This window comes from Somniosus microcephalus, chromosome 1 (assembly GCF_052327205.1).
Source record: "Somniosus microcephalus isolate GS21.2 chromosome 1, FLI_Smic_1.0, whole genome shotgun sequence".
Taxonomy (NCBI): Eukaryota; Metazoa; Chordata; class Chondrichthyes; order Squaliformes; family Somniosidae; genus Somniosus; species Somniosus microcephalus.
Window position 1 is genome coordinate 435,029,580 of NC_140987.1, and position 27,906 is coordinate 435,057,485.

The 27,906-nt window shown below is 50.6% G+C and overlaps 1 protein-coding gene across 1 annotated transcript; it reads left to right on the forward strand.

The window, feature by feature from the left end:
• Positions 1–2,104: 2,104 nt before the first annotated feature.
• On the forward strand, positions 2,105–27,797 carry LOC147125300 (uncharacterized). Its single transcript, XM_085994186.1, has 4 exons — positions 2,105–2,218; positions 9,607–9,790; positions 9,950–10,643; positions 27,770–27,797. The coding sequence occupies exons 1-4, from the start codon at positions 2,105–2,107 to the stop codon at positions 27,795–27,797; spliced, it is 1,020 nt and encodes a 339-aa protein (XP_085850312.1).
• Positions 27,798–27,906: the final 109 nt, after the last annotated feature.

A 27,906-nucleotide genomic window follows, 5' to 3' on the forward strand; every position in this document is an offset into this window, starting at 1 on the left:
CTGTCAAAATAATTGTGAGCGGTCCCTTTAAGAAAACCGGTAGATGACGCGTCATCAAATGACGTCATCGGACTAGCTTCCTCATAATTGGCCGGCAAGCCGGCAAGGCCAATCAGGGAAAATCATGTCCGTGGGCCGGATGCAGTTGGGGGCGGTTCTGGAACCCGGAAACCAGCTGACCCGCTCCCAACCCGCATCCAATGACAAATCACAACCTTTGTCACCCGATTGGATGATTCTTGACTCTCAGTCAAACGGCCTTTTTCCCCATCTTCAATATTTTTATAACTCATAAAGAAAAGTGTTCGAAGAAAATTTTAAAAAACAATTTTTTAAATGACGTTATGATTTTTTTTACAGTTTTGCTTGCAATAGTGTCCAGGAGATTAATCTTCAATTCTTGGAGACTCCAGGGCCATCCTGGTGGTTTGGTAACACTACCTGCACTAGGGAGAGGAAATCAGCCAGGGTTCCCCTTCATGATCTTTATCCAGAGACCACTTTCTGAAGGCAAGTATGCTTGGACTTTCAGAAAGAGTTCAGCGTTGGCTGAGATGCCTTCATGATAGAATTGTCTGCTAGCTCTCATTGGCTCTCAAGTGAAGGGGAAACATTGAGCAAGGTACCAGATAGTTGCTGGGACTTGTGGACCCTACTAAAATGCCACCTGGTATGAGTAAATAAAAATAGAAAGAAAGGATTAAAACATTGCGTCAATGCTGATTCCAGAATGAAACAACAAGAGGTTTTTAAAATTATGAAAGGATGGGACAGGGTAGACAGAAACAGATTGTTCCCAGTAGTTGGGGGGTCAAGAATGAGGGGCCATAGTTATGAGATTAAATGTAAGAGATTTATAACAGAGGGCAGGAAAGGCTTCTTCACACAGTGAGTTGTGGCTGTGGAATTCACTTGCAGGGTTACTGGTTGAAACAGAAACTAAAAGGCTCGATTTTAACTCAGAGCGGGAATGAGGGCAGCAGGAGCCAAAGCAAGCGGCAATTCCCCCTGTCCTCAGTAGCTTGAGGCCTGGTAATATTGGCCCAGATATTCCGACCGCAGGCCTCCCGCGGGCGGAGGACTGCAATCTGAAAAAATCTGCGCCCTTACCTGAGGGCTCCCGGGACGCACACAATTCCACTGCTGGGCCTCTCCAAACGCATGTAGTTCGCAGCGTCCCTGGGATCACGTGGGCCATGGGGAGCCAACCACAGAAGGGAATCTCCCTTCACACATTTCACAGGAAGACCTGTCAAATATATGAATGGAGGTCAATGAAAAAACATAGTAAAACTTTAAATAATTTTTTTTTAAATCACCTTTTTAAAATAACTTGAAAGTCCATTAAATTAACTATTTTAAACAAAAATTAAAATTTTTGAAAAAAATAATTAAAGTTTTTTACAGGGCTAAAAATAAACTTACTTTTTTAAAAGTATTTTTAAATGATAACTCAGTGAAATTTTTTTTTAAAAACTTTTTTTCAACTCTTATCCTGATAAAAGCAGGCCTTACGTCTGCTTTTACCAGGCGCAAGAATTGTAAGGGTTTTCTGCGGGCAGAGGGTCTCCAAAATGCGGAACTATCCGCCCGCAGAGGCCCTTCTCCAGGGCAGCCGGAGGATCTGTCAAGAACATTCTTGACAGATCGGAAATGCCGGTTTTCAGCGCATGTGCTGTGCAAGCTTGAAACCGGCATTTCCTGGAATATCCGGCCCATTAACTCCCGGGCCTCAGCCGCTCACCCTTGGTCGGTTACCCACCCAAGACGGGCGGGAAGCGGGAGCTGGCTGGTGGCCGGGAGTGTAATTTCGGGTGGCAGGAGGTTGTTGCCAGGACCAAAGGAATAGCCGCCAGTACTCAGGTATGTCACAGGGAAGGGTTGTCAGGAAGGTCGAGGAGAGCTCGGGACAGGGGAAGGGCACTTTTGCTGCTCCTGGCCCCACACAGAAAGGGGAAAAAATGTTTAACATCTTAACTGTTTGGGCCTCTTCTTGCCCCGTCTCCTCTTCCCAATATCTTCACCTGGTGGGAAAGCCACAACTACTTCCCCACTCAGACCATCAGTTAAAATTGCAGTCAGGGCCCGATAACATCATCAGACCATGATCGGCATATTTAAGGAAAGACCCCACCGGCTTCAGATGGGTGTCTTTGCCACCTGTTCAGAAGAGCAGGTTAAAATAGAGTACAGCGGGAATGGAGCAGGATGCAGGCGGGTAAGTCTCCCAGCCGATTTTAACCTTCCGCCCGGCCAGTTTCCTCCATATGTCAATATTCAAAATTCGATTGATAGGTGGTAAAGGAATGGAGATTGAAGGGATATGGCAATAGGAAGGGTAAATGTGATTGGAAGTATTTTCTCGCGTGGAAGGTAAACACTGACACAGACTGGTTGGGATGAATGGCCTGTAATGTCTATGTATTTCCCTGTGATGCCGTGATTTAAATAGCCACACCCTGAAGTCAATTAGAAGTTAAACTGATCTTGCTGTTGGAAGTTTCTCCAGAATGGTGGCTGCCTGGCTTCTCTCCTTGGTGAGGAGGAAAGCTTTCTCCAGATCGGACAAACCAGCTAGAAATGAATGGTTGTCCTCTTTTCAAATATTGTTGTTATTTGTTGGTGTTTTATACAAAGTGTGACTCTGAGGGTAGATTTTCCAATCAGTTACACCCGATCAACAGATGGAAAATGGGCAATCTAGAGAAAATGGACAAAGGTCCCTCATACCTACACAAAAGCAAAATACTGCTGATGCTGGAAATCTGAAATAAAAACAGAAAATGCTGGAAATACTCAGCAGGTCAGGCAGCATCTGTGAAGAGAGAAACAGAGTTAACGTTTCAGGTCGTTGACCCTTCATCAGAACTGGAAAAGGTTGGAGATGTAAAAGGCTTTTAAGCAAGTGTAGGGACAGAGAAAGGGGGGAGGAGAGGAAAGAACAAAAGATGAAGGTCTGTGATAGGATGGAAGGCAGGAGAGGTTAAGAGACAAAAGGGATGATGGTGCCTTCCAGTTCTGACGAAAGGTCATCGACCTGAAACGTTAACTCTGTTTCTCTCTCTACAGATGCTGCCTGACCTGCGGAGTATTTCCAGCATTTTCTGTTTTTATCCCTCATGCCTAATTGGACAATTTAAATTGAAGTGTGACATCTTAAATTCTAGATGGAACAATGTTATGTAAATATAGATTACAATTAGTTATATATAGATGTGCAGTACAACACATGCTGAGCTCCCAATCTCAGCTATGCCACTGTGGACAAGTGATATCAGGTCAAATTAGGGACAAATTTGTAATGTACGTCATGGTCGCAAGGAACTGGTTTGGGACTCATTTCACAATGGACCGATACACGATAGGCCGAATGGCCTCCTTCTGTGCAGTAAACTTCTATGATTCTATACAGCCAACATACATCCCATCAGTCTAGGCTGGTTTTAAACGCAATATGCAGAGGAGAAAGGCCACTGAATAGCCTACTGCACCACCCAGTTCCCCAGCGTGGCCCTTTCTAACCAATTCGCAAGGAGAAAAACACAGAGGATGAGATTGTGCTGCAATCAGCACGTTGATATATTGATATGAAATTTCTCTCTGCTAGTTTAATAAAGATATTAATGTTTTTAAAAATAAATCGATTTCTTACTGCCTCTATTAAAATAGTAGATAAAAGAATTTCACACAAATGCATAATCGTATTAATTAACAACATTTCAACCCTACAGATTCTTAGACAAAATGAGAAGAAAATTGATATTGACCAACCACCTGACAGTCATAACATAGAAGACAGATCCAGCAGACTCCAGCATACCATGGTTTACTGATTGCTGCAGTATAGCAAATGCACTGAAGCAATATATGACAACAGACACATCTTAATAATACTGAAAGATACAGATATTCACAATACTACGTACCAGCTACTTCATAAAACTCGATAAAGACTGCGCTTGTCTTTCCCATCCCCCAAATCTTAGTTATTTACACGGTAAAAAGAAAATGCTCTACCTCCCATGGCAGATTTGCAGTATGTCTTTAGGGTACAATGCCAGTAACATCCATAGGATTCTCCTGATCTCTCACCGTAACTTTGGCAGAAGACTGGCGGAAATCCCGGAGTAAAAACGGAGCATAGAGTGACGCAGAGAGGGTCGAGCCGGGGGCGGGTGGGTGGGGGGTCTCCTACTGCTGAAACCTCAGTGGAACTGGAGTATGGGTGGAGGCCAGCACACCAAATCAGATCAGGCACACTGTTCTCCAGAACGGTGCAAATGGAGTTCCACATGGTGAGGGGTGGTGGTGAGAGGTGGGGGTTGGGGCGTGGGGGCGAGTGTCTCAGGCCAGCGAAGTGGCCTGGACCCCTGAAGATGATGTTCACCTTTTTTGTAAGGATGCCAGATTTTCAGGCTGGGTGAATCTGCCAGTTACTGGAGTTGTGCCCCAAAGGTGTAGGTGGCCAATAACCCATGTAAACGAGGTGCCCTCCAATTGACCTCACAAACCCCTGGCCTAACTGAGAATTTTTTCACATCCAAAATGTTGTTGAAACTTGCAGAAGCATAATGGAACTACAAGGGGATGCACAGGCTAAACAGTAAAGTATTCTGTCAGATGGTACAGCTGAATTAGCCAAGGTCTGCGGGAACATTTTTGTTCTGTTTCCAAAAACCACAAGGTTAGAATTTTTCCTTTTCCTCAGTATTTGATATTTATAGGCCATCCAAGAAACATATCTAATTTCTGTAGCTAGAAATTATGATTGATGATTAGTACCTTACACATGAGAGCACAGGTGGTGTATGAAGATACCACTTCAAGGCCTCATAATGGATAGAATGAGACCCACCTTTTGAATATTAATTCTACGCTTGTTTCTTTCAGAAGTGATTAGTGAATCTATGTTTGTTATAAAATGTTCAATTGTTTGCACAATGTCATGTCACTAATTTACCGTTTTTTTGGCACACAAGAATGAAGAGGAGAAAAAAAAGCAAAACATTTTACTTCAAGTATCATATATTTACTTGTTACCATAGTTTACAACTGTCCTTACATAATTTCATGATAAATAGTTGCACTCCCCTTATCATGAAATTTATATTTTGCACAAAATGGTCTATATGGACTAACAACATACTGTGGCCTAGAAATTCAGTTTGCACAGTTTTGGGGCGCTAAAGTCGGGCGTTCGGTAAATTTAGCGCCCGCCGGAAACTGCAGGCAACCGCGCCGAAATTCAGTGGATTTGGCCAAGAGTTTTGGCGAGCGCTGAAACCGGCGTTGCAATGCTCGGTTCCGGCGCTAAACCGGCGCTGCGGCCTGATAACGCCGATGCCGGGCGCAGCGCAGGTGCGGTCATGTGTTGCTTGACAGCAGACACCCTGACGCCGGCCTGCTCTTAAAGGGGGAAGGGTCAACTTTGACTGCTGCCACGCCCTGCACACTGGAGCCCTGCTGCTAGGCCTCAACAGTGCTGGTGGGACAAAATAGCGCCAGGACAGATGGAGATGGCCCGTGAAAGAGCCCAGCGCTTCTCAGACCATGCACTGAGGGTGCTGATTGATGCTGTCCAGGAGAGAAGACCCATCTTGTGCCCGGACAATGGCAGAAAGGCTCCCAGGAGAGAGTTCAGGAAAGCCTGGAGGAGCATCGCACGCAGGGTCTCCTCAAACTCAGATGTGCCCAGGACTGCGGACTGTTGTGTATGTAACCTGTTCCACCTTAAGAGAGCTTAAGCCTGTTCCACCTTAAGAGATGTACTACTTTCTCAGGCTGCTGTAGACGTAATACCGGGGTGAACACACCGGTATATAAGCACTGTGCAGTAATCTTGTACTCAGAATAGTCCCTACCTCCAACCAGTAAAGACCTGTTTTTGATTGTTATTAATTAGTCTGTGTCTTAATTAACTAGATAACTCACAGATTTAACACTGGCGACGAGTCTGATTCGGACCCTGCGGCAGTCACTCCACGGCAGCTTCGTCCACAGCCAGGATGTTGCAGAGAGGTTTCCACCCTCTCCACCCCACTGGAAGACATCCTGACCTCGGAGCCTCCATCGGCGACCGTCAGCTTCTTCTCCAGCTTGGTGGTGGGTAAGCCGTTGTCTGAGCCGGGCAGCGACGCGACAGGCAGTCGACCGCGTTGGCCGCACGAACAGGGCTGGGGGAGCCGGAGGAATAGGGCGCGAGAGCCGCTTCGAGCGGGAGGCGTTTCAACAGAGCGATCGCATCTCCTGATAAGGGCCGAGAGCCGCGAGAGCGATCGCATCTCCAGATAAGGGCCGAGAGCCGCTTCGGTCGGGAGCCACTTCGCGATCCAGCGATCGCATCCGCTGATAAGGGCCGCACTCGGGCGATCGCGGCGAAGATAAGGGCCGCACTCGGGGGCTGAAGGGAGACGGCGTTGGGGGACGGGTGAAGACCGCCAAGCGCGGGAAAACCGCCATTTTGTGGGCAGAGGACGATGGCAAGAGCGGGAAGCCGCCATCTTGGATAGCAGTAAAAAAAAAAAATCTGAGAAATTGCAAATCTGATAAAGTACTACAATGCCTAAACACGGGAATATTAACAACTTTGATAGTGACATCGAAGATTGGGCCATATATGTTGAACGAGTTAAAAATTATTGTAAGGCCAATAAAATTCGTGAGGCTGATAAAGCACTAACATTATTAAATTTAATGGGTGCGAAGACATACGGGCAATTGAAACACCTGTTATCACCAGATGAACCGGCGGATAAGACGTTCGATGAGATTGTTACTGTCCTGAAAGATCATCTAAACCCCACGCCGCTGATGCTAGCGGAACGATTTAAATTTTATGACAGAAGGCAGCTACAGCATGAAAGCAATGCTGAATATTTGCTGGAATTGCGTAAATTAGCGAAATATTGCCAGTTTGGAATGGGACTGACAGATGCACTACGAGACAAATTTGTGTGTGGTTTATTTAAACAGGATACACAAAAGCGACTGCTCGAGGAGAATGAGCTGACGCTTGAGAAGGCGGTCACTATGGCAGCAGCACACGAAGCCGCAGCGAGAGGCACGGCAGTAATGCAGCTACGGTCACCGGAGCTCAGTGCACACAAATTGGGTGTGAGTTCTGGCAAATGTTATCGTTGTGGAAAGACAACGCATGATCAGAACCAGTGTTGGTTTAAAAACCAAGAATGTAGAACTTGTGGTAGGCTTGGACATATAGCTAGAGTATGCAGGTCAGGGAAGAAGACCAGCAACAAGAAGTCACCGCAAGGAAAATACGCAAAAGTACACAAGGTGACCGAACAGGAGTCCGATTCAGACGCTAGCAGTAATGAACTGGCTGGCTTAAGCAGTATTGAACTGGCTAGCTTAAGGGTACTCAACGTTGGTAAGGGTGCAGACCTCCAGACAATTTGGGTTACTCTTCAGATAGAAGGAGTCCAAGTAAAAATGGAATTGGACACTGGATCGGCATTGTCGGTCATGAATAAGAAAGATTACAGAAGGTTATTCCAACATATTCCCCTACAGGATACGGAGATTATATTGACAACCTACACGGGGCAGAGAGTGTACCCCATCGGGACAATAAAGGTTGCAGTGGCCAACAAGGGCGAAGGAAGTCAAATAATGGACTTATATGTGCTACCGGAGGGAGGTCCACCACTACTAGGCCGGGAGTGGTTTAGAAACATAAATATGGACTGGCATTCGCTAAAAGCCATAAAGAGTGAGAACTCGGTGCAGATAATCAGCCCAGACTCTAGAACTGATGATGGTAAGACCAACCCATGTGCAAAAGACAAAGTTTCAGCACAGAATTCCACTGAGCAACAACAACATAGTTTAACAGAGAATTCTGAGTCTGTCAAGTCTACTGATATGCACATTTTTGAGGGACACTGGGCTTGAACTCAACTCCATTTCAAACTACAACAGCAATTAGAACAAATGATTCGCCGTTTTGAGCAAGAGATGAATGAAATAAAAAAGTTCTTTGTTACAGAGTGGGAGAATCTGGAAAGGCAACAGAAGCAACTGATGGAGAAAATGGAGCAGGAGCACACCAAACATCTGCGCGAGGAGGCCGAACGAATCAAAGCTGATTCAGGTTCTGAAGGTGCGTGCCATAATCTGGTGTCAGAAGAGTTAACGGTCAGCCAACTCCTTCATATGCTGAGGGACAAGACTCTGAAATGGGAAAAACTTGAACACGAGCTGCGATCTTCAAAGGAAAAGGGTTCGGAGCTCTCAAAAGTCATTGAGATGGCTGATGTGACGACACAGACTGAAACGACTGCAACAGAGCAGCCATTGGATGCCAAAAGTACGCTGACTCACGTCAATGTAGAACAACAGACCGCTGAAACAGCTGCTCCGGTAGAGGGATTGCATAGTCCGATCAATCAATCTCCAAAGGAAGTTGAAGTATTAAAATCACAAATGAGGTCACTAGTAAACGACTTGCTGAAAGCCCAGAAAAAGCTGGAGGCAGAGGTACACATGAAGAAGTCTCTTCAGGAAAGATGTCTGGATTTGGAACAAGAGCTGGCTAACGTCCAGCTGGGTATGGAGGAAATAGACGACCCTCTCGCTGACCTGTCGGACGACTCTGAATATTACTATGTCCTGTCCTGCCCAACTTGTAACTTCGACTCCCACCATACAGAAATCATGGAGGAGCACCGAAAGTCTACGGAACATCGGGAGAAGGTGGCTCTACTACAAAAAAAGGAGGAAGAGAAGGAGGAACTGCGCATGCAGCTGGCAGCTGTGGCAGCTGACAATGGAGCCCAGAGAGTCTCCAAGAAGCAGAAAAGGAAAAGTAAAAACAGAAGATGGCCCACCTGAACCATTATCACCTCTACCAGATCACACACGTGGTCCCTCCGAACGGAGCCAAATCAGTTCGGAAGTTCAAGCTGTTAAATCCATGAAAGGACTATTGAATGAGTAACGTGAACCGACTACACCACAGAGATTGAATCTGTGAACTGTTTTCCGCAGAGACTGAATCTGTGATATGTTACGTTAAACATGAAGTTATATATGTATATATGTTATTACGTTATGTTAAATGGGGGGGATGACTATAAAGCTAAGAAGGGAGGAGTGTTGTGTATGTAACCTGTTCCACCTTAAGAGAGCTTAAGCCTGTTCCACCTTAAGAGATGTACTACTTTCTCAGGCTGCTGTAGACGTAATACCGGGGGTGAACACACCGGTATATAAGCACTGTGCAGTAATCTTGTATTCAGAATAGTCCCTACCTCCAACCAGTAAAGACCTGTTTTTGATTGTTATTAATTAGTCTGTGTCTTAATTAACTAGATAACTCACAGATTTAACACGGACCAGTGCCGCAAAAAGTTCAATGACCTCTGTCGGCTGGTGAAGGTGAGTACCCTTTCCACTGTCCTCCTCATCCTTGCATGTGAGCCTCACACTATGGGCAAAGGGACCTCAAAGGCATAATGGGCAGCCCTCCTCACGCAGCAATGCCACTGGCATGATCATCAACAGCACTTTCTGCACTGACCACACTGGCCAGGCTATTCCACCATGGGAGGCAGTACACACAGCAACAGGGCACCACACTGTACTTAGAGTCCATCCTTTCTCTTGCAGGCCAAGCTGGCAAGAAATGCGCGCAGCCGGGTGGAGACCGGTGGTGGACGGCCCCACTACCAGGCTCTAAGTGCTCTGGAGGAGAGCGTCGCTGGACTCCTGCGTCCCCGGGTGACTGGCCCTGTAGCCATCGGGGATGCGGACCCTGTGCTGGGAGCCACTGGTAAGGAGATGACCACTTGCAGCTCTCTCGTTGCCCTAGTGCTTCCGATCTAAATCCTTTCCCACTGACGGACAAATGCGCATAATGCCACCGCTCAGGCGTCCCTCGCTGACGCCCTGTCCTCACTTTAAAGCTACTCTTGTGCCTTCCTGCTTTCAGCTGCTGAGGAGGAGGTGGTCCCTGAGGCGCCGGGTGCCAGGCCCTTGGAGGAGGAGGACGTCCAGGACGAGGAGGAAGCCGGCCCATCGGGCGAGCCCTCAGCCGTGCCAGGGGATGGCAATGAAGGGGGGACGTCTGGCATGCAGGAGAGCCAGGGGGAGGTGTTGCAGGGGAGGGCAGATCCTGCTTGCAGTGGGGTCCAGGCAGGCGGCAGGGGTCGGCCAGCTCGGCCGGCTTCTCCCCAGCTGCAGAGTCCTCTCTCCAGTCCGGAGAGTGGCCTCGGCCAGGAGGTGCGCCTCCTGCAAGAGATCTCGGTGGCGTCTGACCGGCGCCACCATGAGTTCATGGGGGTTGTGCAGCAGATGCCGCACGCCATCGAGTCCCTGGCTCAGAGTGTGGCAGCATTCGGGCAATCACAGGCCAGGGGGGTGGAGCAACTGGCCGCAGCGCACGCCAGGGTGGTCGAACTACTCGCGGCACTGCAGGAGGAGAGTCGCCAGAGAGGTGCTTCCTTTGACACACTGTCACAGCAGCTGGAGGCACATACCCGGGCAGTGCGGTCACTGACTTCTGCCACACTCGCTTTGACGCAGAGGCGTCGCACCCGCACCCGCCGCCCTGCTGCAACACAGCGGGCTGGCCTCCAGCACATAGCTGCGCCAGCTGAACTGCCAGGCCGGACGACTGCCACTGTGTCTGCTGAGCCTCGCGCGCCTGGCAGCAGCCAGCTTGCCCCCCTTGGAGCATCCGACACTGCCACTCCCCCAGCCAGGGTGCGAGGAGCTGCTGCTGCCACTGATGCTGGCCAGCCACAGCCGAACCAGTCAGCAGCCGGCCCCTCCCGGGACGTGCGTCATGTTGGCCGTCCCCCAAGGGCATCTGTCGCGACGCATGGGGGCCCTCATGAGCCTTCCCCCAGCCTTGAGGCCGCCACAGGGCCCACGTTGAGGCGGAGCAGCAGGCCGGGCAGGGGCCGGGGAAGGCTCTCTAAGGACTCGCCCTCTCGGCACAGCCGCTAGCGTGTGGTCTCTGTGGCATTGTATATATGGGGGGGATTGTGTTTTGGGGGCTGATTTTTGTGGATGGCCGAAATTGAAGGCATTTTTTGTTTTTATGGGGGTCTTTCTGTTGGCGAGGGGGGCCCTTTTTTTGTTACGGCCAATGTTGAAGGCCATGTGGATGGCCAACTTTTGTTAGTCCTCCCCAGGTTGGGGGAGTGACATATGTTTGTGACTGTTTTTTGGGTGTGTTCTGTGTTTTTGAGTTTCATGTGGGAAGGGGCCTCAGTTTGTTAAATAAAGGTTTTTATTTATTCAGCTTGTCCAGGTGTCATGTTTCAAGTGTTTGCTGCGTTAACCGGCTGACGGCTTACGGAGCGGCTGCCTTCAGGTGCGCTCATTCCCACAGGCCATTCCCTCACAGCGGGCCTAGAAGTGTCGAGCAATAAGCCCCCGGCGTACGGCCCTTGGGCCTTCTGGCCCCCTCCTGGCCTGCTCCTCCTCCTCCTCCCCCTCCTCCTCCTGATGGTCCTCCTGCTCGTCCTCCTCAGGTGGTGGTGCAATGTCAGGTGGCAGTGCCTGCGTCCGGCGGATAGCCAGGTTGTGCAGCATGCAGCACACGACGACGAACTGGGACACTCTATCCGGCGAATACTGTAGAGAGCCGCCGGAGCGATCCAGGCAGCGGAAGCGTTGCTTGAGGACGCCTATGGTTTGCTCTATGACGTTCCTTGTTGCTTGATGGCTTTCATTGTATGAGTCCTCCGCTGGGGTCCTGGGCACGCGGAGCGGGGTCATGAGCCATGTGCACAAAGGGTAGCCCTTGTCCCCGATAAGCCATCCCCTTGGTGGAGGCTGTGCCTGGAACATGTCAGCCACAGTAGTCTGGCGCAGGATAAAAGCATCGTGGCTGCTTCCTGGGAAGCGGGCATTTACAGCTAGGATGCGCTGCCTGTGGTCACACACCAGCTGCACATTGAGGGAATGGTAGCCCTTGCGGTTGCGGTAAACCTCGGGATTGTCTATAGGTGCCCGCATAGCCACATGCGTGCAGTCAATGGCGCCCTGCACCATGGGGAAGCCCGCGATCCTGCCAAATCCCACTGCATGCTGCTGCTGCCTCTGTTGGGTCATGGGGAAGGAGATGAACTGGTGTCTCCTCGCGAACAGTGCATCGGTGACCTGCCGGATGCAGCGATGTGCGGCGAACTGGGAGATGTTCGCGATGTCCCCAGCAGCGGCTTGGAACGAGCCGCTTGCATAAAAGCTGAGAGCCACCGTGAGCTTCACTTCCACCGAGAGAGACGTCCTGGACATGAGCTGTGGCTGCAAATCTGCGTGAAGCAGCTGGCAGATCTCTCCAACCACCTCCCTTCTGAAGCGCAGCCTCTTTACACAAAGTGCCGCAGACATGGTGACATAGGACACCTGCTGCCGGTATTGCCCGGGTGCGTAAGGCCTACATTGGCGACGCCTGATGGCCCTTCTGTGTCTACGCATGGCTGCCCGTCTCTCACAGCGTCTGCGAGCCCTCCGCACATAATGCTGTAACTCAATGTTGGCCCCCCATGCAGCCCCCATAATCAAGGTCGCAACAGTGAAATCAGCAAGAGTCAAATGTCAAAGCACTGGCCAGAAGCCAAAAAGACCTCTCCTATCTTGTCCCAAATCTGGAATCTCTGTCCCTTGGTCTCTGTGTAGAAATCCAAAGCAGTGAAGTCATTGCAGCAAAATGGCTGGGCTTTATAGGTCAGTGGAGGTGCCCTTTAATTTGCGCTGCCCGAGGCCCACAGGGCCTCTGCAACGTTCCATTTTACAATTCCTAATAGCGCCACGCCCACATTGGGCGGGCGCCACTCAATTTCCGGTTTGGGGCGCTAAAACAGCGTTGCGCGAGGATATGATGTCATAAGCTGCGCGCGCACCCGAGCGGGCGCTAACACTTTGCGCCGGCGCTAAATCTCAAATGAATTTGGGCGTCAGCACAGATTGGTCTGCATTCCGGCGCTAAGGCTTTATCGACGGAAATATAGCCCTTTTTTGGCGTTAGCGCCTGGCGCAGCCAACTGAATTTCTAGGCTGAAGAAAGAAATTAAGGGGATAAGATTCAGTTGCTTTGCATCTCCCATTAGTGCCCTAAGATGGCGCTAATGGGGCGCAAAGCAACTAGTGCCCGGGCACGGCGATGTTTGCGCCGCTCGCAAAATTGACCAGACATTTTGCGGCGGCGCTAAACACTACCGCCACCAGCTCCTGTGCCCGCAGGTCGTGACGTCAGTCGAGCGTGCAACTCCCCGGTAGTGCCCCAGACTGGATATTGAGTGGCACCCCCTGTCTTACCACCTGCCACTAGCAATGACAGGTTGAGGGGAACTTTTGGCAGTCGGGAAGGGACTGGGGGAGTGCTATTTAAAGGCGACCGCTTCCTGTCTTTTTTTGTTGGTGACATTTTTGCACCGCGCATTCTGAGAGAGAGGCTTCTGGAGAGATTCAACGCTGTGTGAAGGAGTTTTGGGTACTGTGCAGCACTTTGCAGATTCATTTTGATTTGACCTTCCTTGCATCGATTTAGAAGAGACTGTGGGGGCTGCACTCTGAGCTCTTTCCCTGGGCCTCTCCTTTGTTCTTTCCAACAGATTTGATGTACAGGTCTCTCCAGGCTGAGATTCAAGGCTGCAATGAGCAGGGTGTGGATGGAGAGCAAGATCAACCATCCCCTTTAAGAACTGGCTGGCGCCAGTGTGTCAGTGTTCCATTGCTGACTGACATCACATGAGCTTCGCCAGCGCTCTGAGTTAACGCCTCGCTCCAAGGCATTAGCGCCTTAAGAGAGGTGTGAAGTGCTTGATTTAGCGCTCCAATCACCTCCATGGGGCAATAGAAGCCAAGTTTGCAGTCAGAGGTGATAATTAGCGCCAGGCGCTAAACTTTGCGCCCGGCCAATAATTGCGCCCCAAATGGGGCGATACTGAATTTCTCCCCCTAAGAATTTTCAGGTAAACAAATAGGTTATAAAAGCAATGAATCAATGCACTCCCTTCCGTCAATGTACCTTCACACCATGGCCTAGAAATTGGGTTGGTAGCGCCGGCGCTGAGCGCCTAAAGAGACCTAGAATTGGGGCGAAGCCCTATGTTGGGGCGAGCGCTATGAGGATAGCGCCGACTCAGAAATTGACTATACATTTACCACCTGCGCTAAGTGTTTGCGCGCGCCCACGAGCGCAAACGGCTCATGACGTCATTTCAGTGTGCAACGCCTTTTAGGAGCGCCTGAGCGCATATTGGGAGCCTTAGCGCCCAGCGCTATTAGTGACAGTTCGAAGGAGGTCTAACAGGCCCTTCTCGGAGTAGGGCGGCGCTATTTAAAGGGGACAGCTCTAGTGCAGAATCTTCTGCCACTTGGCCTGCTCATTGCGATCGCTGCTGGAGAGAGTTGGCGAGCTAATGTGGAGCGGAGTTCTGGGAATTTAGCTTTACAGTACTTGGGACCTTCAACCCTGTCCGAAGCACTTGCAGCACTACACCTAAAAGCTTTTTGACCAACTGGCATCGGAATGGGAGCTTGTTTGGAGGGCGACGGCCTCATCGCCCAACACTGTGAAGGGGCAGAGAGACGACAGGAGAGAGGGCCGGGATTGGCCAGAATGAGGAGGGGCAATGGAGGTCGCCCAATCCGACGGGAAGCTGCGAGGGTCTTTAGGCAGCAGGTGACAAGCCTTGACATGTCGGAGGAGCAGTGTTTGCGAAGGCTCCGAATCTGGAGGGACATTGTTACTGATCTGTGCCACCTGTTTGGTCAGGATCTGCAGCCGCGTGAACGCAGCAGAACCTCTCTGTCCGTGATGGCTAAACTGACCGATGGCCTCCATTTTTATGCCAACGGCTCCTTTCAGTCAGCCAGTGGGGACAATGCGACTGTCGCTCAGGCTGCAGTCCGCTGTTGCATCCGGCAAGTGACAGATGCCCTTTATAGGCGAACACGTCCATTCATTACCTTCCCTCGGACCCTGCACAAGCAGGCGGAGGAGGAGGAGTATGAGGAGGAGGAGGAGGAGGAGGAGGAAGAGCAGGCGGAGGAGGAGGAGGAGGAGAAGGAAGATGGAAGGGCTGCTGAAAGTGGAAGGTCCATTCGTCAGAGGCTCCTCTGGACTCGTCTCGACACCCCTGTGGCAGAATGATGAGAGTCTTACCTCATGGGCACTTTGGATGTTTGAGGGCCTCTCCATGCCAGCATCACTGAAAGTAGTCACATGCACCAAGCAACATTTAAACTTCTGTTTATTGACACAAAAGTCTTTCGTTACAGCTAAACATCGTAAAGTGAGCAGAAACCATCACTGCCAAAATAAAAGTGACCTGTTCAGCAAAGCAGCAAAACTCAACAAAAATCTGCACCTATAACAGCAGGTGAGGGTGTCCGTGAATTTGGACAAACAAACTTCTCAGCACCTCCCTCTACAACTGGCCCCTTGAGGGAGAACGACTTCTCGTTCGCGCCCGGCCCCTTCCCGCCCTGCTGCTCCTACGTAATTGCACCCCAGTGGCAGCCTCAAGGCTGGGGGACGCTTGCCGACTGTCTGGAAGCGCAGAAGCCCCTGAGGTACGGCCTGGCCGACCTCTGGGCTTGGAGGGTGCGGACGCGGGATGCTTGCTTTGAGCATGGCTGGGAGCAGTGTGGCCTGCATGCAGGCGTCCCAGCGCTGGCATGTGCAATGGTCTCCTGCCGAGAGAGGACACCTGCACCATGGTCGGACGACACACTGGCTATCTGAGGGGAGCGGCTCGGCTCATCCGCCACAATCGCATGCTCCACGGATTCCTGGCCTTGTACGGGAGTGGAAGGACCCGGGGTGATCCTATCAGATGCAGAGAGGGTGGCTGCAGTGAGACATCGCGTTGCGTCAATCTGGCTGTGGAGGAGCCCAGCAAGTGAATGCGTGGCAACAGTGAGGACCTGTGTGCCAGGTGCCAGTGCTTCGGAGAAGGCCTGGACAGTTCTTCCCATGGCTTCGGACAAGGCAGGAGCCGACCGCTCCACTGCCTCGGACAAGCCCTGCACAGACCTTTCCAGGGATTGTCCGAAGCCCTGAACAGTCCTTTCCATTGCCGACTCAAAGCCGTGGACAGTCCTCTCCATTGTTGGGCCGAAGCCCTGCATAGACCTGTCCATTGTTTCCCCGAACACCTGGAGAGACCTCTCCATTGTTGCGCCAAAGCCCTGCAGAGTCCTCTCCATTGTTGCCCCGAAGTCCAACATACTCCTAGCCAATGAATCTATTGACTTAGGCATCTTCTCCACTGCAGCCATCAGCTCCGTGTGTCTGACCCGGGCCTGTTTGCTCATCTCTGCCAGGCGCCGGACCTCATCTGCACTCTGTGCAGCAGTCATGACGACCTGCCTTGCCCTGCGAGGAGACGGTGGCCGAACTTGCCTATCCCCCCTGCGTTGCTCCATGCCGCTTGGTCCGGCAACTGGTTCATCATCAGAGCACCCCCCTCCCCTCCAGGGGACTACTATCCCCAGTCTGCAGATGTCTCAGCTCCCCGGATTCTGCAACGGCTGGTCCGGATTCCTCCTGGTCCTCGCCTCCGGTGGCACTGGCACTGGCAGCTTCAGCGCGTTGAGCCTGAGTTGGTGCTGCTTCATCTGAAAGTGGGAGGTGGAAGCGTGGCTTTAGCAAAAGGACAGGTTTGCTGAAAGGCATGCCAGATTGCGGCATGGCTCTGACATGGCTGCACACTGAGGATGCATGCTGGCGGGGGGACCAAGTGGAAGGCAACAGGTGGAAAAGGTGAAAGTCTTACCCTCGCTGTCAGTAATGGGGTCGGCAGATGCAGTGGTCACTGGACCAGACAGACGTCCTCCAAGTATCTGGTGCACTCTCTCCTCCAGATCCGTGAGAGTGACCACTTGTGCAGGTCCGCCACCGGTTCGACGCTGTTCTTTTCTAATCAGCGCCATCTTCGACTGCAGGGGAAAGAAGGGGAGGTTCTGTTACATGAGGCCTTGAGACATCATCACATGCCCCCCATTGTGCAAGAGCCCTTACATGAGGCCTTGAGACATCATCGCATGCCCCCCATTGTGCAAGAGCCCTTACATGAGGCCTTGAGACATCATCGCATGCCCCCCATGGTGCAAGAGCCCTTACATGAGGCCTTGAGACATCTGTCCATGTGTCTGCCCAGAAAGGGCCATGGGTGCATACTGACAGATGGCCAGTGGCGCATCATTGCAGCAGGGTGCCCGAAGTCAGCTGCAGATGGAGGGAAGCACAAGTTTGGTAAACCATCACTCACCCTAACGATCCGTGTCAGGTCGCTGAATTTCTTCCTGCACTGAATAGGGGTCCTGGTCGCCATGTTGCTGGAGTTGACCCTTACAGCAACCTCCCTCCAAGATCGTCGGTAAGCCTTCTGATTTGGCCTCTTGCCATTATCCGGGTACAGCACCTGTCGACGGTGTTCAACTGCAGCCACCAATTGGTCCAGAGCCTCAGTGCTGAAGCGCTCTGCTCTCTGCCTAACCTTCTCCATAATGATGAACTTTGTACTGCCAGACAAGGGCGAGTGCCGAATCTGAGGCCTACAGGGCGTTGGGTGTTGAAGCTCAGTCTGACTGACCCACCCCTTTAAGAGCCGGCCGGCGCCTGCAGGTCTCGTGCTTTGCCGTAATTGAGTTCACCTGCGCTGCGCCCGTCCGTGTCGAAATTGAGTAGCGCCTGACCTTTTGCGCCTTAAGAGCACCATGCAACGGCTGATTTAGCGCCTGAATCGCCTTTGGGGGCAATGCAACCCAATATCGCCCCAGGCGCGGATAGCTCTCGTCTGGCTATAAACTTAGCGCATCGCCAGTTCTAAGGCCTCAAGCGGGGCTATACCCAATTTCTAGGCCCATATCCCTAAATACATTCCTTCTCCAAGGATTGATCCAATTGCCTCTCAAACATTAAGCTGTTCACTTCAATGGCCTTTGCTAGTAATTTATTCCATGTGTCTACCTTCAGTAGACCAAGTGCTGCCTAACTTCCCTTCTTACACCTAACTTTTAGTTTGTGACCTACATCCCCTGGTACTTGAAATCTTGGTCATAGTAAACAATTTGCCAGGATCAATTTTGTTAATTCCCTTCTTAGCCTTGAAAACTTCAGTTAAGTCACCTTGATGTTTCCTCTGATCAGCTGGAGGACAAGACGGGTTGGAGTTTACTAGCAATAAAAACGACTGCATGTTCTACAAAAGGGAGATACAATTGAAATACAAATCGGGAGGGATGCAAACTGGGCTGCCGATTCCCTATGACACGTTTTACACTATTTCACAAAGTCAAAATTAACCCATGGCGTTAGGATTATCATTAGAAGTTGTAAGAAAGTTTTCACATGGAGGATTATTAAAACATGGAATACATTACTACAAAGCGGCTTCTGAGGCAGGGATGATCTCGCCATTTAGAAGGAAATTAGGTAAGAATTGGAAAAAGAAAAAAATGTAAACTGACACAGCGAAAGGGTAAACGAATGCTGACAGCCTCAGTAAGCTCCCCACTGGAGTGGAGCTAATTTACAGAACAAACGGGAAACTGTTCAACCTCCGTTGCCTCCAGTCCAGATCCAAGGTCGTCCCATCCTCTGTCATCGAATTACAGTATGCGGACGACGCTTGCGTCTGTGCTCACTCGGAGGTCGAACTCCAAACCATCGTCAACACCTTCAACGAAACATACGAGAGCATGGGCCTTACACTAAACGTCCGTAAAACAAAGGTCCTCTACCAACCTGCCCCCGCCACACAGTACTGCCCCCCGATTATCAAAATTCACAACAAGGCCTTGGACAATGTGGACCACTTTCCATACCTTGGGAGCCTACTGTCAACAAGGGCAGACATCGTCGACAAAGTCCAACACCGCCTTCAGTGTGCCAGTGCAGCCTTCGGTCACCTGAGGAAGAGAATGTTTGAAGACCAGGACCTCAAACCCGGCATTAAGCTCGTGGTCTACAGAGCAGCAGTGATACCCGCCCTGCTGTATGCCTCAGAGACATGGACCATGCACAGCAGGCACCTCAAAGCACTGGAGAGGTACCACCAATGCTGCCTCTGCAAGATCCTGCAAATCCATTGGCAGGATAGGTGCACCAACGTCGCTGTTCTTGCTCAGGCCAACATCCCCAGCATCGAAGCTTTGACCACGCTCGATCAGCTCCGATGGGCGGGTCGCATTGTCCGCATGCCCGATACGAGACTCCCAAAACAAGCGCTCTACTCGGAACTCCGGCACGGCAAGAGAGCCCCAGGTGGGCAGGGGAAATGCTTCAAGGGCACCCTCAAAGCCTCCTTGAAAAAGTATAACATCCCCACCGACACCTGGGAATCCCTGGCCCAAGACCGCACAAAGTGAAGGAGAAGAATCCAGGAAGGCGCCGAACACCTCGAGCGCATGTCAACCCAAGCACCCCACTCACCCGCCCCTTCAACCACCGTCTGCCCCACCTGTGACAGAGACTGTAGGTCCCGCATTGGACTCATCAGTCAGCTGAGAACTCATTTTTAATGTGGAAGCAAGTCATCCTCGGTTCCGAGGGACTGCCTAAGAAGAGGGAAATAGGATTGGAGTGGTTGGTTGGAATTTTCTACAGCTACACTCTACGCCCGCAATTTTCCACCATTCACTTCAGTGATACCTCCAGCTGAACAGTTAGCACTAGCACTATTACAACGAGCCTCATTCTACACTTCAATTTCTGTGCTGCTTTGCAATACAAGTTATATAATTTTTTCTAATAAAAACAGAAAATGCTGGAAATACACAGCCGGGTAAATCAGCATCTGTAATAGATAGATTAATGCTCTGGCTATAAGACCCTTCTACAGAACTGAAAATTGGAGAATAATCAAGGCCCCTTTGTAGGTGGAAGAGAGAAAGAGAAAAGAGAGAAAGAGAAAAGAGAGAAAGAGAAAGGAGGTGAAGATAACAGACATTCCAATCATCGAGAGGGAATGAATGGGCTGGGTAACCTGCAAACTGCTCAGTAGAAAAGTAGGCACCTGGTAGATGGTATTCAAGATCATCTAGTGAGGCAATGAAGAGAGGTAGGGAGAAGAAAAGAATGTGTAAATAGCTAAGATGGCGAAAAGGTTGGGGAAAGGCCAAACAAGAAAAAAGGCAGCAAATGGGAAAAAAGAGAAAAGATCAGGATGTCCAAAATGAAAACAGGAACTGCTGGAAACACACAGTAGACCAACAAGCCAGGCACAAAACTCTCCACCAGGGCTGTGTTCTGAGGAAGCGTTTGGGATGATGGAAGAATGAACATTGGAAGGAACAGTCCTTCCGGAAAATGGAGAAGGGAGAGACTCTCCTCCATTTTCTTTTTGTTGTGGAGTGATCAAAACTGAACATGATTTTCTAAGTGTTGCCTGATTAGTGTATTGTAAAGCATTAGTATAATTCCTGTCAATTCATATTCTAGTCCTTTGGAAATATATCCTAACACTCTGTCACTTTGCCTGTTTCTCATATTGACGTTAAGTGTAAGCAGACCTGTTTCACACATGTGCACAATGTGTTTTTTTTAATGCAGCTAATTTGCATTCACATGTGTAAGCAGACCTGCTGAATGTTCTTTTTAGTATACTTATATTTATCTTCTCCAGCACAGAAATGCACTGCCAATATTAAATTCCAGTTGCATTCAGAATAATGAGACAGTGGTCAATCTGTGGATAAATTACAAAATATTATGAAGTATTTACAGCTCAGAAACAGGCCATTTAGCCCAACAAGGCCATGCCGGTGTCTATACTCCTCCCATCCTAACTCCATCAACATAACCCTCTATTCCTTACTCCCTCATGTGCTTGTCTAGCTTTCCCTTAAATGCATCAATGCTATTTGCCTCAACCACTCCCTGTGGTAGCGAGTTCCACATTCTCACCGCTCTCTGGGTAAAGAGGCTTCTCCTGAATTCCTGTTTGGATTTATTAGTGACTATCTTATATTGATGGCCCCTAGTTCTGGTCTCGCCCACAAGTGTAAACATCTTCTCTACATTGACCCTATAAACCCTTTCATAATCTTGAAGACCTCTATCAGGTCACCCCTCAGTCTTCACTTTTCCAGAGAAAAGAGCTCCTGTTCAATCTTTCCGGTAAATCTTAAGCTAAATTGTTCAAGCAAGATTTTGTATGGTGGCTATTTTATATAACAAGGATTGTTCAATTTGGATCTTTAAATGAATAATGCTTCAGCAAGGAAATTTTCCCTTTATTTCTGAGCTTTATTGTTGCAAATGAATGGAGCCCCTTTCTTCTTAATTGGCCTTCTGCAGTATATGACAGGACAAAGTTGCAAATTAGAATTATTATTATGGGATATAAACCGAATGCCTGAGGCAAACTGGGCTGATAAACCTTCGGAGCTAATGAATCTTAGCTGCCGATGACCCCGGACCGATGATCTGTAGCTGTCTGCTTGGCGGACATAGATTGATTGTTGGTGAGCTGATATGTTTGTGGCTGTATTGCTGTTGTGTGTAAACTGTTCTTTTATGTGCCTATCTTTGCTGAACTAAGTCACCAAAAGTGAGATTTATGTATATAGAGAAACTTGATGCTAAATAAACAATTAATCCTTTAGATAAATCTATTTATTGGCGTGGTTAACCCTATTTGAGACTCCCCTCCAATGTTCCCTCTAACTTTTTTGTGGTGCACGGTCCTTTTAACTGGCTGCGCGCCCATTCAAATTTTCACGCACGCGTGGTTTCTTCCATTACAAGGCCGGTGAGCGGCCTGCGCGGGACCTCCAGACCGCTTAGCAGGAACGTTGCGCTCCCTGGCTAGTGAAGTACCGTCTGGTCCGCAGAGACAGTGGTCAGTAGGGAGGTACTTGAGGTAGAGGTTCTCAGATCCCCACCCTATCTGTCAGGACAATGTAAGGGACCTCTTGTCAAGACTCCTCTAAAATTAGATTTGAGTCAAGATGCATAATATCAACCAGAGTGCCTTAATCCACCAGTCCAGTTATATCCTAAAGAATGCAGAGAAATTTGTTGGGCATGATCTCTCTTTTATAATGCAGCACTGCTTTTGATTTATTACATTTTAACTTTCTAGATTCTTCTGAGCTGCTTTTTTTTATAATAAACTCCGATATTTGCCACAATCTAGAGGTCAAGGTCAAGGCTTATGTTTGCAAGAGTATTGCTTCTCACCAGTGTCCAAATAGTTCAACCAGATTCCCACCACATTCCCTTATACCGTCCAGCCTAAAAAACTTGGCAGAGGCTGAAAAAAAAAGCTGCTGCACCATCAGTCACTTGATAGACCAAACTCACTGCCTCGGGTATGTCAAACAGACAATGCTTCCAGGGGACTCCTTCAGCTGTTGTGATCCCCAATATGTGTTCACAAAATCAGTAAATACAGGATCCACATAGCAGCCAGAAGGACCCAAAGTGCATAATTATACTGGGTAAGTGCATTAAAATTATAAACCTTGCCTCGGGGTCCTCCTCAGCTTGCTCTGATCAGTGAAGGCATAATTATAATCCTATCACTGAAAAATAATTATAATTCAACACTCTGCACATTCACAAATTTTGTACTTGTATGGATTTAATTGAACCTTAATTGGAGCCAAAAGAAAACTGAATTGCACCAACTTTTAGTGTAGCACAGTGCTTCAGTGCTTACGATATCTGGAGCCCCCATTCAGCCAGTGCCCTCAATGTTTCCTTCATTCTTAAACTCTTTTCCAAAGGGATACACAAGCCTTTCCCACACTAAAGAATCAAGGCCTAGAAATTCAGTTGCGTTCGCCAGCCGTTAGCGCCATAAGAGGAGTAGATTTCGAGCGCTAGGCACTTAGCGCCCGGGCGCAGGCCGATCTGCGCCTACGCCCAACTTCAGTTGACATTTAGCGCTGGCGCAAAGTGTTTGCGCCCGCTCAGCTGCGCGCGCAGCTTATGACGTCATTTCTGTAAAGTCTGTGGGTTGTGCAGTTAATTACGACACAGACTTCAGGAGTAACATACAACAGGACTTTACTATTCGAAGGTCAGGGCGAATCTGCCCTATAAATCATGCCACAGCACTTATATACCGGTGTGGTCACCGTCGGTATTACCGTATACAGAAGCCAAACAAGTAGTGCCACACCTAAAATAGTTCTCTTAAAGGTGAACGGTTACATACAATAGTCTCTTAAAGGTAGACGGTTACATACACTACAATTTCGTCGTGCAACGCTGTTTGTGCGCCCCAAACCGGAACTTCAGTGGCGCCCGCCCAATGTGGGCGTGGCGCTGTTAAGAACTGTGAAGTGGAATGCAGCAGAGGCCCTGCGGGCCTCGGGGAGCGCTAATTAAAGGGCACTCAGACTGGACTATAAAGGCCAGCCATTTTGCTGCAATGACTTTAGTGCTTTGGATTTCTGGACAGAGACCAAGGAACAGACCATACTGATTTGGGACAACATAGGAGAGGTATTTTTGGCTTCTGGCCAGAGCTTGGAAATTTGACTCATTGTGATTTCACTGTTTGCAAGTATATTATGGGGGCTGCATGGGGTTCCAACCCTCAGTTCCAGCATTATGTGCGAAGGGCTCGCAAACGCTGTGTGAGAGGGGCAGCCATGCCTAGACGCAGAGGGGCCATCAGGCGTCGGCAACGTAGGCCTTACCCACTCAGGGAATACCGGCAGCAGGTGTCCTATCTCACCATGACTGCTGCGCATTGTGTGAAGAGGCTGCGCTTCAGAAGGGAGGTGGTTGCAGAGATCTGCCAGCTGCTTCACAGAGATCTGCTGATGTGCAGGACGTCTCTGTCGGTGGAAGTGAAGGTCACGGTGGCTCTGAACTTTTATGCAAGCGGCTCCTTCCAAGCCGCTGCTGGGGACATAGCGAACATCTCCCAGTTCGCCGTGCATCGCTGCATCCGGCAGGTCACCGATGCCCTTTTCGCAAGGAGACACCAATTCATCTCCTTCCCCATGACCCTAGAGAGGCAGGAGCAGCGTGCAGTCGGATTTGCCAGGATCGCCGACTTCCCCATGGTGCAGGGCGCCATTGACTGCACGCATGTGGCTATGCGGGCACCTATCGACAATGCCGAGGATTACCGCAACCGGAAGGGCTACCATTCCCTCAATGTACTGCTGGTGTGTGACCACAGGCAGCGCATCCTAGCTGTCAATGCCCGCTTTCCAGGAAGCAGCCACGATGCATTTATCCTGCGCCAGACTACTGTGGCTGACATGTTCCAGGCACAGCCTCCCCCAAGGGGATGGCTTATCGGGGACAAGGGCTACCCTTTGTGTACATGGCTCATGACCCCGCTCCGCGCGCCCAGGACCCCTGCTGAGGAGGCATACAACGAAAGCCATCAAGCCACAAGGAACATCATAGAGCAAACGATTGGCGTCCTCAAGCAACGGTTCCGCTGCCTGGATCGTTCCGGCGGATCTCTACAGTATTCGCCGGATAGAGTCTCCCAGTTCATCGTCGTTTGCTGCATGCTGCACAACCTGGCTATCCGCAGGACTCAGGCACTGCCACCTCACGTTGGACCACCACCTCAGGAGGACGAGCAGGAGGACCATGAGGAGGAGGAGGAGGAGGAGGAGGAGGAGTACCAGCCCAGGAGGGAGCCACAAGGTCCAAGGGCCGTCCGCCGGCGGCTTATTGAACGACACTTCTAGGCCCCCTCTCAGGGAATGGCTTGTGGCAATGAATGCACCTGAATGCAGCCGCTCCGCAAGCCCTCAGCCGGTTAACGCAACAACCACTTGAAACATGACACATGGACAAGCTGAATAAATAAAAAGCTTTATGTAACAAACGCAGGGCCCTTCCCACATGAAACAGAAAAACAGACAAGACCCCCAAAAAACAGTCAAAAACATATCTCACTCCCACAACCTGGGGAGGAATAACAAAACTTGTCCATCCAATTGGCCTTCATCCTCGGCCTTACCAAGACAAACCCCCCATACAGAACACAAACACCCCCATCTAAAAAAACATTTGCCATCATCTTCGGCCTTACCAAAATAAACCCCCCCCATACAGAACACAAACACCCCCATATAAAAAAACATTTGGCAACACACTCTACTTGGTGTGCCGAGAGGGCGAGTCCTTGTGCAGGCTTCTCCGGCCCCTGCCCGACCTGCTGCTCCGCCTCAACCTGGGCCCTGTGGGTGTTGCAAGGCTGGGGGAAGGCTCCTGAGGGGCACAAAGCGTGACAGCAGATGCCCTTGGGGGTCGGCCTAGACGAGGTCCGGCCCTGGAGGGGCCGGCTGCTGACTGCTGCAGCTGTGGCTGGGCAGCATCAGTCTCTCCAGCAGCTCGTCGCAGCTTTGCTGGAGGAGTGGCAGTGGCGGCTGCAGCAATGGGGGCAAGCTGGCTGATGCCAGGCGCTCGCTGGTCGCCAGAGACACTGGCACTCGGCCGGGCTGGCACTGCAGCAAGCGCAGCAATCTGGTGAAGGCCAGACCGCTGTGCTGCAGCAGCGCGGCGGGTGCCCTGGCGATGCGTCCGTGACACAGCGAGTGTGGCAGAAGTGAGTGCCCGTACTGCCCTGGTGTGTGCCCGCATCAGACCAGCCAGTGTCTGCACGGCACCACTCATGAACTCTCGACTCGCGTCCTGTGCTGCCGCGAGTTGTTTGACACCCCTGGCCTGTGAGTCCCCGAAATTGGCCACACTATGAGCCAGGGACTCAATGGCCTGAGGCAACTGTCCCACAACCCCCATGAACTTGGTGTGGCGCTGCTCCGAATCCGCGGACATTTGATCAAGGAGGCGCACCTCCTGGGTGAGGACCGTCTCCGGACTGGAGGCCGGACTCTCCCTCTGGAGAGAAGGCCGCCGAGCTGGCCGACCCTTCCCGCGTGGCTGGACGCCACTGGGCCCAGCAACTGCCCTCCCCTGCAACACTTCCCCCCTCCGGGGAGAAGGCAGCCGTGCTGCCCGACCCTTCCCGCGTGGCTGCACGCCACTGGGCCCAGCAACTGCCCGCCCCTGCAACACTTCCCCCCTCTGGGGAGAAGGCAGCCGTGCTGCCCGACCCTTCCCACGTGGCTGCACGCCACTGGGCACAGGAGCTACGCCCCCCTGCAACACTTCCCCCTGGCTCTCCTCCAGGCAAGACGTGTCCCCTCCATTGCCATCCCCTGGCGCGGATGAGGGTTCCCCCGATGTGCCGCCTTCCTCTTGGTCCTCGTCGTCCTCCTCTTCCGAGGGACTGACACTCGCGGCTTCAGGGACCTCCTCCTCACCAGCTGAAAGCAGGAAGGCGCAAGAGTAGCTTTAGAGTGGGGACAGGGCGTCAGCGAGGGAGGCATGAGTGGTGGCATTATGCGCATTGGTGGGACAGTGGCAAAGGATGTAGATCTGAAGCGCAAGGGGAACGAGAGAGGTCCAAACGGTCATGTCCTTACCATTGGGGCCCAGCACAGGGTCGGCATCTCCAATAGCAACGGGGCCAATCACCCGGGCACGCATGAGTCGAGCCACGCGCTCCTCCAGGTCACTGAGCTCCTGGAACTGGACACGGCCTCCCCCGGTGACAGTCCGGCTCTTCAGATTCTGCGCCAGCTTGGCCTGCAAGAGAAAGGACGGCCTCTAAGTACAGTGTGGTGCCCTGTTGTTGTGTGCACTGCCTCCCATGGTCGAATAGCTTGGCCAGTGTGTCAAGTGCAGAAAGTGCTACTGATGATCATGCCAGTGCCATAGCTGCTGGAGGAGGGCTGGCCATTAGGCCTTTGAGGTCCCTTTGCCCATAATGTGAGGTGCACATGCAAGGATGAGGAGGACACTGGAAAGGGTACTCACCCTGACCAACCGAGTGAGGTCGTTGAACTTCTTGCGGCATTGGTCACCAGTCCTGGGGACATCGCTGTTGGCTGTGACCCTCTGGGCGATTTCTCTCCAGGCTCTCCTGTACAGCCTCTTGGGAGCCTTCTTGCCACTGTCCGGGCACAAGATATCTCTTCTCTTCTCCAAACCCCTAAGCAGCACCCTCAAAGCATGCTCTGAGAAGCGCTGCGCTCGTTCACGGGCCTTCTGCATGGCTTCAGGCGCTATTTGGGTCCAGCAGCAGTGTTCAGGCCTAGCTGGAGGGCTGCAGTATCCAGGGCGTGGCAGCAGACCAAGTCGACCCTTCCCCCTTTAAGAGCTGGCCGGCGTCAGGGTGCCTGCTGTCAATCAAAACATGACCGCACCTGCGCTGTGCCCGGCCTCGGCGTTATCACTCTGCACCGCCGGCTTAGCACCTAAAGATAGGGGTGCAACGCCAGTTTCAGCGCTCGCCCAAACTCCTTGGCCAAAGCTACTGAATATCGGCGAAGTGGCCTCCACTTTCCGGCGGGCGCTAACTTTAGCGCCCGCCCGAATTTACCGCCCCAAAAGTGGCTATACTGAATTTCTAGGCCCAATTATCCACTTAGGATGCTTTATTAATCCCAGAAGACGTAAACACAGTTGTGATACCTTCTAAAAGTGCTCAGGAGATGCAATGAAGGTCAGCATTTGTTACCTTTCTATAGGTATCCTTTCTATGATCTTCGAGGTCTGAGAGATAGCCTCAGCTGAACAGTTGGCTAATTATTTGGAGAATGATGGATCATTTCCATTGTTTCACTCTGGCTTTTCGCACAGGTGAAATGAGTTCATCCAATCCAAAGTATTTCTCACTTGGGTTTTTTTTGTTTTTCTTGGACTTTCCAAATCCTTTAAATTGCTGAACTATGAATACTTAACAATAAATTATTTAACTGCAATCTTTAACTGAGTGTCTTTAACTGCTTTGTTCAGATTTAATGTTATGGTGTTCGACAGCTGAAACTGATAGTGTTCGGTTGGAACTACTTCTTATGAAGGCAGGATTGCCTCAGAGAGGTATACATGACAGCTGTACATCAATGACCTGCCACAGTTGTCACTCACCATCT